Source organism: Syngnathoides biaculeatus, chromosome 14, assembly GCF_019802595.1.
Source record: "Syngnathoides biaculeatus isolate LvHL_M chromosome 14, ASM1980259v1, whole genome shotgun sequence".
In the NCBI taxonomy this organism is placed as follows: Eukaryota; Metazoa; Chordata; class Actinopteri; order Syngnathiformes; family Syngnathidae; genus Syngnathoides; species Syngnathoides biaculeatus.
In genome coordinates this window covers 23,481,379-23,494,229 of record NC_084653.1, presented here as the reverse complement: position 1 = coordinate 23,494,229, position 12,851 = coordinate 23,481,379, and the positions used below count along the sequence as shown (strand labels likewise).

The 12,851-nt window shown below is 43.0% G+C and overlaps 1 protein-coding gene across 3 annotated transcripts in view; it reads right to left on the bottom strand.

Annotated features, from left to right (window-relative positions):
• The window catches only part of si:ch211-39i22.1 (fibrous sheath CABYR-binding protein), a 31,939-nt gene that overhangs the window by 5,280 nt on the left and 13,808 nt on the right, over window positions 1-12,851 (bottom strand). For all 3 annotated transcript variants that reach the window (XM_061842606.1, XM_061842607.1, XM_061842608.1), the window contains 7 exons: window positions 12,566-12,666; window positions 12,333-12,444; window positions 8,258-8,350; window positions 6,725-6,751; window positions 5,257-5,271; window positions 2,055-2,171; window positions 24-86 (listed from right to left, as the gene is read on the bottom strand). In XM_061842606.1, coding sequence (XP_061698590.1) covers window positions 24-86; window positions 2,055-2,171; window positions 5,257-5,271; window positions 6,725-6,751; window positions 8,258-8,350; window positions 12,333-12,444; window positions 12,566-12,666 — 528 coding nt within the window. The remainder of the gene's footprint in view (window positions 1-23; window positions 87-2,054; window positions 2,172-5,256; window positions 5,272-6,724; window positions 6,752-8,257; window positions 8,351-12,332; window positions 12,445-12,565; window positions 12,667-12,851) is intronic.

Here is a 12,851-nt window from a genome sequence, read left to right as displayed (position 1 = left end):
TTTGCTGCGACGTTTTTTCGTACCTTGAGGATCTGACTGAGCCTCGCCTGCGTCGGCTTTGCGTGCCACCTCCGGATCTTGTTCTTCTATAAAAACCAAAAAAACAAAAAAGACAGTCAAGGCAAAGTCAAAGTTTTTTTTTCACAGTTACACTACTGGCCAATCTTGTTAGCATACTGGCTCAAGTTGACTGTAAATAAAGATGGCGCTGAATCGACTGTATTTCCACAAATGTTTGTGTCTGTGTTGATGGTGATGACAATTTTCCAGCTGACACGGAGTAAACGTCCTCCGTTTCGCATCGCGCTTGCATGAGTGTTCTTCGACTAGCTTGCGCAAATATACGACACATTTGAGATACCGTAATTTCCGGCCTACGAGCCGCGAATATATTCCACACGCTTTCAACCGTGCGGTTTATGCGGTGATGTGGCTAATTTGAGCAATTTTTTCTAACGGCCGCAAGGAGGCACTTGAACGGAAAAGGGAAGAGTGAGACCGGTGGAATGCATGTGCCGAGGAAGTGACTTTTACCTGTCTGGCCCTGTTAGCGCTGCGCTAGCGTCTTACTGCCATGTCTCAGTGATTTTTACTGGTATGTTGTTGTTTTTTTTAAACCGGCCCTGCTAAAAAAATTGTATAGAGCATTTCTAAAGAATTTCTAAAAAAACTATAGAACTTTAGGACCCACGTCCTATTGAATTTCTATAGAAATTCTATAGTTCTGTATAAATTCTATAAAAAAAAAAAAATCACAGCCAAAGTTCTATAGAACAAGTTGTTCTGTACAAATTCTGTAGACTTCTATAGAATTTCTGGTTTGAAATCATGCATGGCACAGAAAGTTCCCCTGTTTAAACCATCACATGTCAAGGCCCATCTTAAGTTTGCCAATGATCATTTGGATGATACAGAGGAGTCACAGGAGAAAGTTCAAAATGGAACTTTTTGGTCATCATTCCACGAAACGTGTTTGGAGGAAGAGGGATGATGAGTTCATCTCCACTCCATGTATTATCCTGAATCAGATCCACCCGTGTGAGGTCGTTAGTTGCATAAAGACCCCTGTCCACCCCGTACGATCAGTAAGACTCAAAACTTGTAACATGACTGAGACCAAAGAGCTGTCCAAAGACACCAGAGACAAAATTGTACAACTCCACACGGCTGGAAAGGGAGAAAGTTTTGTGGTCAGATGAGACCCAAATGGAACTTTTGGGTCATAATTCCATTAAGCGTGTTTGAAGGAGGACTAATGATGAGTTCCATCTCAAGAACACCATCCCTACTATGAAGCATGGGGGTGGTGGCATCATGCTTTGGGGGTGTTTTTCTGCAAATGGGACAGGACGGCTAAACTGTATTAAGGAGAGGATGACCGCGGCCATGTATTGTGAGATTTTGGGGAACGACCTCTTTCCCCCCAGTTAGAGTATTGAAGATGGGTCGTGGCTTGCTGGGTCTTTCAACACGACAATGACCCGAAGCACACAGCCAGGAAAACCAAGGACTGGCTCCGGAAGAAGCATATCAAGGTTCTGGCAAAGCTTAGCCAGTCTCCAGACCTGAACCCAATAGAATATCTTTGAAGGGAGCTGAAACCTGTCTGATCTAGGAAAGATCTGTGTGGAGGAGTTGGCCAAAATCCCTCCTGCAGTCCATGCAAACCTGGTGAACAACTACAGGAGACGTTTGACCTCTGTAATTGCAAACAAAGGCTACTCTAACCAAATATTAACATTGGTTTTCTCTGGTGTTCAAATACTTATTTGCAGCTGTATCAGACAAATAAATCATTTTAAAAAATCATACATTGTGATTTCTGGATTTTTCTTTTTGTATTATCTCTCTCACAGTGGACATGCACCTATGATGAAAATTTCAGACACCTTCATGATTTCTAAGTGGGAGAACCAAGCAGGGTGTTCAAATACTTATTTTCTTCACTGTAATGATGAGGCCACTACGTGTATTCTATCATCCCCTGACTTATTTTCCCACGGCGCGGCTCATTACCGTAAAAGTCTCGGTTGAAGAGACGACAAGGTGCGTACCGTGCAAATTTTTGAAACAGAGTTTCTTCTTCTGGTAGGTAAAATATCCGGCGGCTGCTCCCACAACGGCCACGGCCACGGCGCACAAGATGGCCGCCAAGGAGCCCGAGCCAGATTCTACAAGACAAAAACAGACGCATTCAAAAACAAGTCTGGCTGGCAACAGAAGTCAACAGAATCCTAAAAAAAGATTGGAATATTTTTGAAAATATAAATACAAATCTGCAGAATATGGTCAAATTGACATTGGTCGGGGTTGTGCTAACGCCCTAAACTGGTAATCAAATTAAAATATGTCTGCCAATTCCTTTATAAAGCATAAACAACTTGTAATAATTTTGCTTTTACTTTATTGTCATTTAATTTCTTCAATTAAAACTGACCTGTATAATGCATCAACACTTATATTTAATTTATCAAGTAAATACAGAAAATTAATTTATTTTCAAGTCATACAGTGTTAAGTATATATAATATTTAATATACATAACGGAAATTTTTTTTTGTATGGCCAACCCCAAACAGATTACAGTAGTTTATGACAAAGAAATTTAATGTGTTCAAACTCCATTTATCATTGCTCATAAATGTCAAACAAAATGGATACTACTGTACTTTGTTTACTTGAGAGAGAGAGAGAGAGGAGAGAGAGAGAGAGAGAGAAATATGCATGTATGTATTTTCACGGTTCTGCATCCCAGTCACCTCTCATACGCTGTGTTGCGATCCATTCATTCATCTTCCGTTCCGAACGACCGCCCATAAAAAACATCGACGGCGGTCCTGGTTACCATGACAACGTGGATCCGAACGGCGTTCGTGCCAAGTCGCGGGATACGTCTAATGCCGGTTTCGATATTTAATCGGCATAATTTGGTCTGTTGTGTCAAATAAATTGTTTTAGTTGCCACGTGGATGTCATCATTTCTGCCTCCAGTGTAATAAAACGAGGGAGGAAGGATTTCGGGGTACAACGGGAGTCAGTGAGGGACTGAAACAAAGTCGCAAAGGAAACTATTTGACGCGATGAGTCAGAGAAGGAATTAAGTGTGAGTGGTACTGTGACTCTCTAGTTTTGAGTAGGCGTCGCTCATGTTGTACAAAACCTCCCCAAAAAAATACCTTCTACCACATGGTTGAAAAGTAGCACACGTGCGGCGGTATAAAAAAAAACTAGCAATGATTTGAAATTAACTGCAATTTGCTCCGTGGCAAACTAGTTCTTTGCGTTTGTAACCTTGGAATCTTTGTTCCGTAATTTCCGGCTAAAAAGCAGCGACCTTTTTTCCACACGCTTTCAACCCTGCGGTTTTTGCGGCGCCAGCGTTAGCGCACCTAGTCATAAGCCTCGGTACACAGAAAGAGTTTAACGCTAGCGCCGCGCTAACACTCTCAAGGCTTTCTGTGTACCGAGGCTTATCGCCGGGTGCGCTCTGTAGGACGGGGATTATGGTACATACACTTAAACGGCAATTTTTGTACGCCTACCGTAACTCTTGTGAATATCAGTAAGGCAGTTTTTAAAACTGTTGCGCACTCTCAAAACTTATAAGAAGACATTTCACCTCTTTGCATATTCTGCAATTATGACCTGAGATCTGGGTAGATGGCGCCAAAGCCCTGGCTAACAGCAAAGTAGAAAATTGTGTCAAGGAAGTGATGTTGACGTGATTAATCTCTACTGTTAGGTCTTTGTAAATCGGGGAGTTTAGCCTGGGTTGTTAGCGGAGTTCCACATTATTTTACCGGGATGTGTGTGTGTGTTTTTTTTTTTTTTTTAACTTCTGCTGACTGTCTATTTAAAAACATTTATGATGCCCCACACACACTCTGATGGGGGATTTTTTTTTCAATTAAAAAAAAAATCTAAAATGAAAAGAAATAATAAATAAAAAATAAGTGTGGTGAATAAATAATATGTAATAAATAGATAATAATAATAATAGATAATAAATAGATCAGTAAAATAAAATTAAAAAATACAATACAAATAAATTAAATGATTTTAAAAATGGATAAATAATAGATAATAATAATAGATAATAAATAGATAAGTAAAATAAAATACAAATGAAAAATAAATTAAATGCTTTTAAAATTAAATAGATAAATAATAGATAATAATAATAATAGATAATAAATAGATAACTAAATTAAAATAAAAATAAAAATAAAATACAAATAAAAAATAAATTAAACCATTTTAAAATTAAATCGATAAATAAATCAAATAAAGACTTTTTTAGCGTGATGTTAAATGAGATTATAACAATAGTGTTTTGGCATCTTAGCTCGTGGTATATTTAAGGTTCAAACTGTCCCCACTGGTCACTGTCAGCCTTGAATAGTGGGGGTTTACTGTCATGTGCTTCGCTAAACTGTACATGAACGCTCAAAAAAAAAAAAAAAAAAAAAGGGACAAAGGCATAAGAAGGATCACTATCGGGACTGACCCAAGTTCTTCTTTTCAGCCAGTAAACTCAGACAAACTAATCTTGCCCGTAGCAAAATGGTTTATGCTAGCTCATGTGTCGGTGCCTGCTGCAACATGCTTTCCATGAAAGGGAAAGCGTAGGCGGCGGCACGGCGGTCGACCGGTTAGCGCTTCTGCTTCACACTCGCGAGGACGTGGGTTCAAATCCGGCCTTAGTCTATGTGGCATATGCACGTTCTCGCCGTGTCTGTGTGGGTCTTCTCCAGGTATTCCAGTCCAAAATTGTGCCTGATAGGTTGATCGAAGACTCTAAATTCTCCGTGTGAGTGCGAATGGTGGTTCGTTTCTTTGTGGCTTACCATTGGCCGGCGACCAGTTCAGGGCGTGTCCCGCGTCCCACCCAGAGACGGCTGGGATAGGCTCCAGCATGCCCGCGGTGTGGAAAAACGAATGAAGGAATGGATGGAAAGCGTAGGATTGAAGTTCTTCAGTGATAAGCGAAACTCGCGCGTTGCGCAATTTGCACGCGGGAATTTGAGCTACCTGTGGGGGGAAAACAGCTTGATTGCAATTCCCCGATTAAAATCAGTCATTTGAAATATGTTTTGGGCTACTCTGCTGAGACGTACATTTCGGGATATTGCTTGGCACTGGTGTCGTGCAATGAAAAAAAAATGAGGAAACGTTCATGCTGCAGGTCTAACGGGAAGTTCAAATATGATCGGTTATGTTCTCACACACACACATTTATAAAAGGAGAGAACTCACCTTCAACGTCAGCGTCTAATGGAAAAAAATGAAAAAGTTATGTCAACTTCTTTGTGACACAAGTCTGACAGTTATGATGACATGTTAAAACATTTCAAAATAGAATGTAAATTAAACAGTTTGTGTAGCATAACTCAATGGGCATTGTGCTGGTCCTTGCTTTGCCACCAAGGGGCAGTATATAGCTCGTGCATTCGACGTCAGCATTTTCGCGGCGCCATATTGGAGGTCAAAAAGAACTGCTCGACATTGTGGGAGATGTTGAACCAGAGCAAAATATTCACAATGGCCGAGACTTGTTGTGCTGTTGTTTGTCACAACAGACGAGACAGATATTCAAAGAGATGGATCTATGGAATACCAGCTGAAAAGATGTAAAAATATCGATGGATTTCGGCAAATAAACGTGATGGATGGTGCCTAACCGAATACACACGACTGTGAAACGATTGCTTCATTTCAGGTAGGAATTATTCTTCTTAATCTGAAATTACCAAGAAGTATTTATAATGCCAAATTGGCTCACATGAGAACAATGTGTGTTAAAAAAAAAAAAAACTGTCTGTTGCAGAGGTTTACGGAGGTTAAGTGTGGCCGCAATCGCTTCCGTGTACACTCTGTGGAGATGACTCCGCCCTCTTTTTTTTTTTTTTTAATCATAGTTCATGAATGCAAGTTTGTGTAAAACTAGTGGTCATTTATTTAAATATTGGTATTTGTATTGAATATTAGCTGAAAAGATCGAGGGATTCCGGCAAAGGTTAACGTGCGGCCGAACACGCTTCCGCGCTCACGAGCCGTGAAAAACCGACACCATGTGGGAATTATTCTCGATTGAGAACAGATCCAGCAACAAAGTATTCATATGCGTCCAGACTTTTCTACGCTTTCAAACTTTTCCGTGTAAATCTCGACGACTTCCTCACCAGACCGATGCTTAGATCCAGTTGTCCAAGACAAGCGGAAGCCAATTAACAGTCCAATTTTTTTATCGGCGGAAACATCGATTTTGGTATTAAATACGGGTCCTCTGTGCCGAGTTCATCTATTTTTTTCCACGTAGCGTCATTTATTTTGACCTTTTAAATGTCTGACAATATCGGACAAGACTCTGGCCGTCGTGCTACAAGACATATTTCCGTGTCGTCGCCAACCGACTTAGCATTGAGCTAGGCTTAGCTTGACCGGCAATGTGGCGACGTAAACAAAAGTCAGGTGATTTTATGACGTCGGTGCACGAGCTCTATATTACGTAGACATACTACACGTCGATTTGATGACAAAACATATTGTTCGCTGTTTCCGTTAGCTGTCAGCACATGACGCGCTGCGTTTATAGCATGAGGAAACTGGATTTTGGTCAGTGGCTTGGTTCACTACGCCATCTGTAATTGCCTTTGTTTGATGTCTGCTTTGACAATAAACTCGGCCGTTGAACGAAGCGCTGCTCCGACGGGGGTCCGCTTACCTTCTCCTGTGGCTTCAGAAACATGTGCTGCGGGAAAAGGAAAAAAAAAAAAGATGTTGAGCGAGGCTGAAGGCTAAACATTCAAGAGGTTGTGATGCCCTTGTATATACATGTGTCGTCATGACTGCCTTAATACCTGCTTCAACTTGTCCCGCAAAGCCACTAATGACAGAGTGCGCGGGAGGAGCTCGATTATAATCATTAAACTGACCTGGATGACTCAGCTTTCAGGTGGGGAATAAAAGAGTTTTGGAGAAAGGGGGTGGGGGGGGGGGAGACACCTCCCCGCATTATTGGCGAAATGGAAAGTAAAAGCACTGCGTGGGAAGTATTACAAGGAGTCATTAAATGACAGTATCATGCATTGGGGGTACACAGAGTATCGGTTGCGGGTTTACGATTGCTTCACGGGAAAAAAAAAAAAAAAATCCCTTGGATTCATTTTGTGATGAACTTGAAGTGGTCATTCAAAAAAAATTACAATTCAAACCGTCATCGAATTTTAAAAGCAACAGACACAAATACGCCTCAAAGGTCGTCTCTTTCTTTGTGAGAATCTTAAAGGTCCACTGTCATGAAATGCATGATTTGAGACATGACACAGAAGCTCTTTTCCAAGAGAGAGAACATCTCACAGCCGAGTGAAGTTAGCGGAGCAATATTACCCTATTGTTTTGAGCCATTTTTAGATGATATGCGGATCACGGTCAAACCACTTATCCGCCCGATCCACATCTGCACGGCAGCGATAAGAACAACGACGGCGTGGCCAAACCGCCTCCCCGTCTGATCCACTTCTGCGGTGGAGATGAACCAGCCGCAACGAGCCGCCCCGGCCGACAAGGCCAGCGGCCGGCTCGGCCTTGTAGACAAGGACGGCGGCGATCCACAAGGCCTGCGGAGGCCGTCCTCCAGCAGCTGGTGCACGAAAGCCTTCCGATGCATACATTTAGCACCCCTGACTTATGGATTACGTCCCCACCAACGATTATTTTTTTCGTACACCTCCCTGTCATTTGGAACCCACAAAGCTCTCGTCCTTTGCACCCGTGCAATCCATTTTTCACAACAAACCGGATCTTTTGGAAAAGTAGGAAGAACGAATCCATCCTCCCGAGTGTTCGAGCAACGTCCAGCAATGCAACGCCCCGGCATTTTGGCTAACACGAAGGAACAGCGAGCTCCCTTCCAGCAGGTAAAACTGCCCTGTATGTCACTTCCTACTTCTTCTCGAAAACAAATCCCTCGAGCGGATTTTCATGGCGGGAGTGACAAAAAGCCAGATACGTCAAAATCACGTTTTGTGGTGAAAAAACGGCTGGGTCCACACCGACTGCCGTTTTTCCATTAATAACATGCTAAAAATTATGCATTTCATGACAGTGGACCTTTAAGAATGTTTAAAGGCATGACACTTGAGCTTTAACGATGAGTGGAGTTTAAACTTAAAAAGCGTCTCCACGTATTGTAATTTCCTCAAAATAACTTCACGGGTGCTTACGGCGTTAGAACGCCGAGACTCGTGCCACTTACCCACTGATCCGCCGCTATTGCTGCGCCCCGAATGCGCCGGCATGTCGTGCGCGTCGCCTTGCGCCAGAGCGTCTTCCAAGTTGAAGCCTCCGTCTAAGCAAAAGACATACGGCAAAATTAATCCCCGCAGCTCGCTTTTCATCCATCTCCACCCGAGTGGGATATTGTCCAGATGCCCCCCCCCCACCTCCTTCCCCGACTCCGACAACACGATGGAGTCTCTTCCCACCGTCGCCATGGAAACCCCAGCCCGTCCGTCATCGTGTCATTCCCCCCACGGCTATAAGTAAACGCCTCGCAGGGGCCGTGCTCAACAACGAGCCCGTAACAATAGCAGGAAAGGGCGTTGACGGCGATTGCGTGAACTGGCGATGACACGCATTTTACATTTTAAGATATTATCTGACAGCGGCAACACGTTATAACCTCGCTCATCGGGGAAAACCCTGAAAGATTTATATACCGTGATCGGCGTCGGGGAGGCCAGGTCAAGGTAGAAGGAAGTTAGCGTATGATTTACTGCACGTGATCGCTCCATTTTCGGTTTCGCACGGTCGAATCCAGTCTCGGACGGGAAAGCGACTTTCCCTCGGGATCCGCGTTGGAATGCATCGTCTCGGTCTCATCGGTTGATGTCCGTCCAGGAAAGACCGCACGACATCCACCAACCATCGCACTAAAACTGGAGGTTGGGGAAAAACTCGCTATGTCTGCTCCGTGTGAGACACGAGAAAACCGTGACACACGCCGGTATCACTCCGTTAAAAGTAATTACACCCAACTAATAAGAGGGCAAAAATGGATGACTCATACGTAAAATCATCCTTTTATAAGAGAATTTTGCAGTTTTTTGCAGTGCCCAAACTACGCACACGCTTCATTTCAGGTAGGGATTATTATTCTCAATCTCAAATGACCAAAAAGTATTTATGATGTCAAGTTGGCTCATTTGAGAACAATGCGTGTTCAAAAAAATGTCTGTCGCAGAGGTTTACGGAGGTTAAGTGTAGCCGCAATCGCTTCCGTGTACGTTCCGTGGAGAGGACTCCGCCCTCTTTTTTTTTCTTCCTCTCAATCATTGTTAATGAATACGAGTTTGTGTAAAACCAGGGGTCATTCATTTAAATATTGGTATTTGTATTGAATACTAGTTGAAAAGATTGATGGATCGCGGAAAAGGTTAACGTGTGACCGAACACGCTTCCGCGTTCACGAGCCGTCAAAACCGTCACTTTGTGGGATTTATTCCTGACGAGAACCATATTCATACGCGTCCAGACTTTTCTAGGCTTTCAAACACTTCCGTGTAAATCTCGACGCCTTTCTCACCAGATCCACGCGTGGTTCCAGTTGTCCAAGACAAGCGGAAGCCAATTAACAGTCCAATTTCTTATCGGCGAAAACATCGATTTCGGTATTAAATACGGACGGGTCCTCTGTGCTGAGTTAATCTATTTTTTTCCACGTAGCGTCGTTTATTTTGAATGCCAAGTTGGCTCATTTGAGAAAAATCCGTGTTCAAAAAAAACAAAACGTCTGTCGCAGATGTTTACGGAAGTTAAGCGTAGCCGCAATCGCTTCCGTGTACGTTCTGTGGAGATAACTCCGCCCTCTTTTTTTCCCCCAATCATAGTTAATGAATACGTTTGTGTAAAACCAGGGGTCATTTATTTAAATATTGGTATTTGTATTGAATACTAGCTGAAAAGATTGACAAAGGTTAAAATCAGTGTTAACTTATTACCTATTTTTGATTTTGAAATAATTCAAAAATAATTTACCTAAAAAAAACGATACTTCAAACTGGTACCATTTGGTGTTATAGTGACATTCTGTCATGAATAAGATAATACATTTTTAAAAGTTGCACACAAAAAAAACAAAACATCATGGCGACTCGGTCTATGTGAAATTAAAATTGATAAAGAAATAATGGAAGCATTGTCAGTACAGTTAAAGGTTTTCTTGTGGCAAAAGTTTGGACCTTCGGGGAAATATATCACTATTTCCATAACTTTCTGAAGGGGAAAACTAATAACTATAAATTATGTACATTAGGGCGGCACAATGGAATCAGCTGGTAAAGCGTTGGCCTCGCAGTTCTGAGGACCCGAGTTCGATCCCGGCCCCGCCTGTGTGGAGTTTGCATGTTCTCCCCGCGCCTGCGTGAGTTTTCTCGGGGTTTTCTTCCCACATCCCAAAAAAAAAAAAAAAAAAAAAAATTGCATGTAGGTGTGATTGTGTTTTTTTTGTCTCTATGTGCACTGCGATTGGCTGGCAACCAGTTCAGGGCCCCGCCTCCTCCCCGTCGACAGCTGGGATAGGCTTCAGTGTTCCCCGCAACCCTCGTGAGGATAAGCGGCAAAAGAAAATGGATGGGTTGCTAATATTTAACAGATGAATAAAGGCTGAAGTAAGATGAAGGAGTGGAATTAGGAAAAGGCGATGATTCAAACGTGGGCAGATTAAAATAATAATAATGAAAAAAAAAAATACCAGGCTTGTGCAGACAAATGAAGGGCGAGACCTCCGCTGCGATTAATAGTCGCACTGAGGTTTATCCGGGAGGTTTCTCGCTCGCTAACGTGACCGCTCCCCGATTCAAGGGAAATTGACCGCAAGCCACCCGTTTCACAGCCGTCGAGGTAATTTGGGAGTTGCCGTGAGAACTGGACACGCGTCAAAAATAACGATTATGTAACATTTTTGGATTTGTTCTGTGGATATTAACCGGGGTCGCGTTCCAAAAGCACGCGCTGGGAAAAAATGATGCAGCGATTCCAAAAGAACGACACGGACAAATACATGGGCAAAATAAAAATGATAGTATCGGCAATAAATAGACGTTATTACATTTCTGCATTGATTAGACGACATCAAGTGTACAGAGTCCAATTCCGGCCTGGTTTGTGTCTAAACACCGACACGGTTTCCTTTCAGCTTTACAGATGCCATGTCTGCTGTACACGTAGCGTGTCATAGTAAAGGCAATTAGAACCATTTTGTGGGAGCACTAGTTACTTTTAAAAAGAAGGCGTCCATTTGAGGTGACGCCGTTGTTTATTTAAGTAAACAATGAACTGAGGTATGGCATTTATGTGCCATAATTTCCGGCCTATGAGCCGCAACCTTTTTCACACGCTTTCAACCCTGCGGTTTATGCGGTGATGTGGATAATTTGTGTATTTTTCTAATGGCCACAAAGGGGGGCACTCGAGCGGAAAAGGTAAGAGTGAGACCGGTGGAATATATGTGCCGAGGAAGTGACTTTCACCGGTATGTTTTTTGTTTTTTTTTTTTTCAACCGGCCTTGTTAGCGCTGCGCTAGCGTTTTTGCTGTGCTAGCGTGTTGCTGCTGTGTTACTGCCGTGTCTCAGTAGTGATTTTTAGTGGTATGTTTTTTTTAACTGGCCCTGTTAGCGCTGCGCTAGCTTGTTGCTGCTGTGTTACTGCCGTGTCTCAGTGATTTTTACTGGCATGGTTTTTTTTTTTTTTTTTAATCGGCCCTGTTAGCACTGTGCTAGCGCTTGCTGTTGTGTTACTGCCACGTCTCAGTGATTTAAGTATGTTTTTTTGAACCGGCCCTGTTGCTACTGGAAAGCTGACGCAACTGGGTTTTTTTTTGTTGTTTTTTTTACCACTCCTGCTCTTGCTACCATGTTTTTGCTATGTTAAGATAGGCTAAGGTATTAAAATTTTGCAAACTCTTTCTGTGTACCGTCTTTCTTTGTAAATATCTTGTGTTTCAATGTGGGCACTTGCGGGTTTTACACAGGTGTGGCTTATGTATGTACCAAATGGTATTTCCTAGCTGGGTGAGGCTTAAAATCAGGTACGCTCAGTACGGTATTTGTTTTGGAGGCCACGCTTATGGGATGGAAAATACCAGTCGTCAAGACGATGGAGCTAGACCCCCGCCAGCGCCCGCTAGTATTCAGAGATAGTAGTACCACAAGCAATTCCACTTTCAATTTATGTTGTTACCTTTTGTACAAAAGCCTCATGAATACAAAACGCTACTACACGTAGCAGACGTGAACGTGTATTATTCATTATTCTTATGATACACGCTCACCTGAAGGGACGCGGGCTTCGATTTCGGTGTCGACGTCCATCTCCGCGTGCGCCGACTCATCGTGTGGCGCAGCTGCGTTGGCTCCTACTGCGCCTTCATCGTCGGATCCGTGCTGTGAAAATGTTTTATTTAGCATGTGGACTCTTGGATGGCGGCGGAATGGAATCTGGGATTTCCATTGAATGACTGAGGTAAGGTATTCGCCGGAGAATCAAGAATCAACGTGAACTGACCTCTTCGTGGACATGAGACGCATCAGCGCTAGCAGAAGGGTCTTCGTCGACGTCGGCAACGTCTTGCGCAGATTCCGGATCTTCTAGACCGTCTGCAGGACCTTGAGGAGGGGATGGCAAGCAGGAGATGGACAATTAGCCTCGGCTGATAAGAATGGCAGGGATCGCAACTTTGACCCGGTTAGGGAAAAGCTCAAATGATCTCGTTTAAGTACTTGAGCAGATGACATTTCGACATTTATACGTTCCAGGGTCTTTGGAACAGGAGACTCCAGACATCATCACG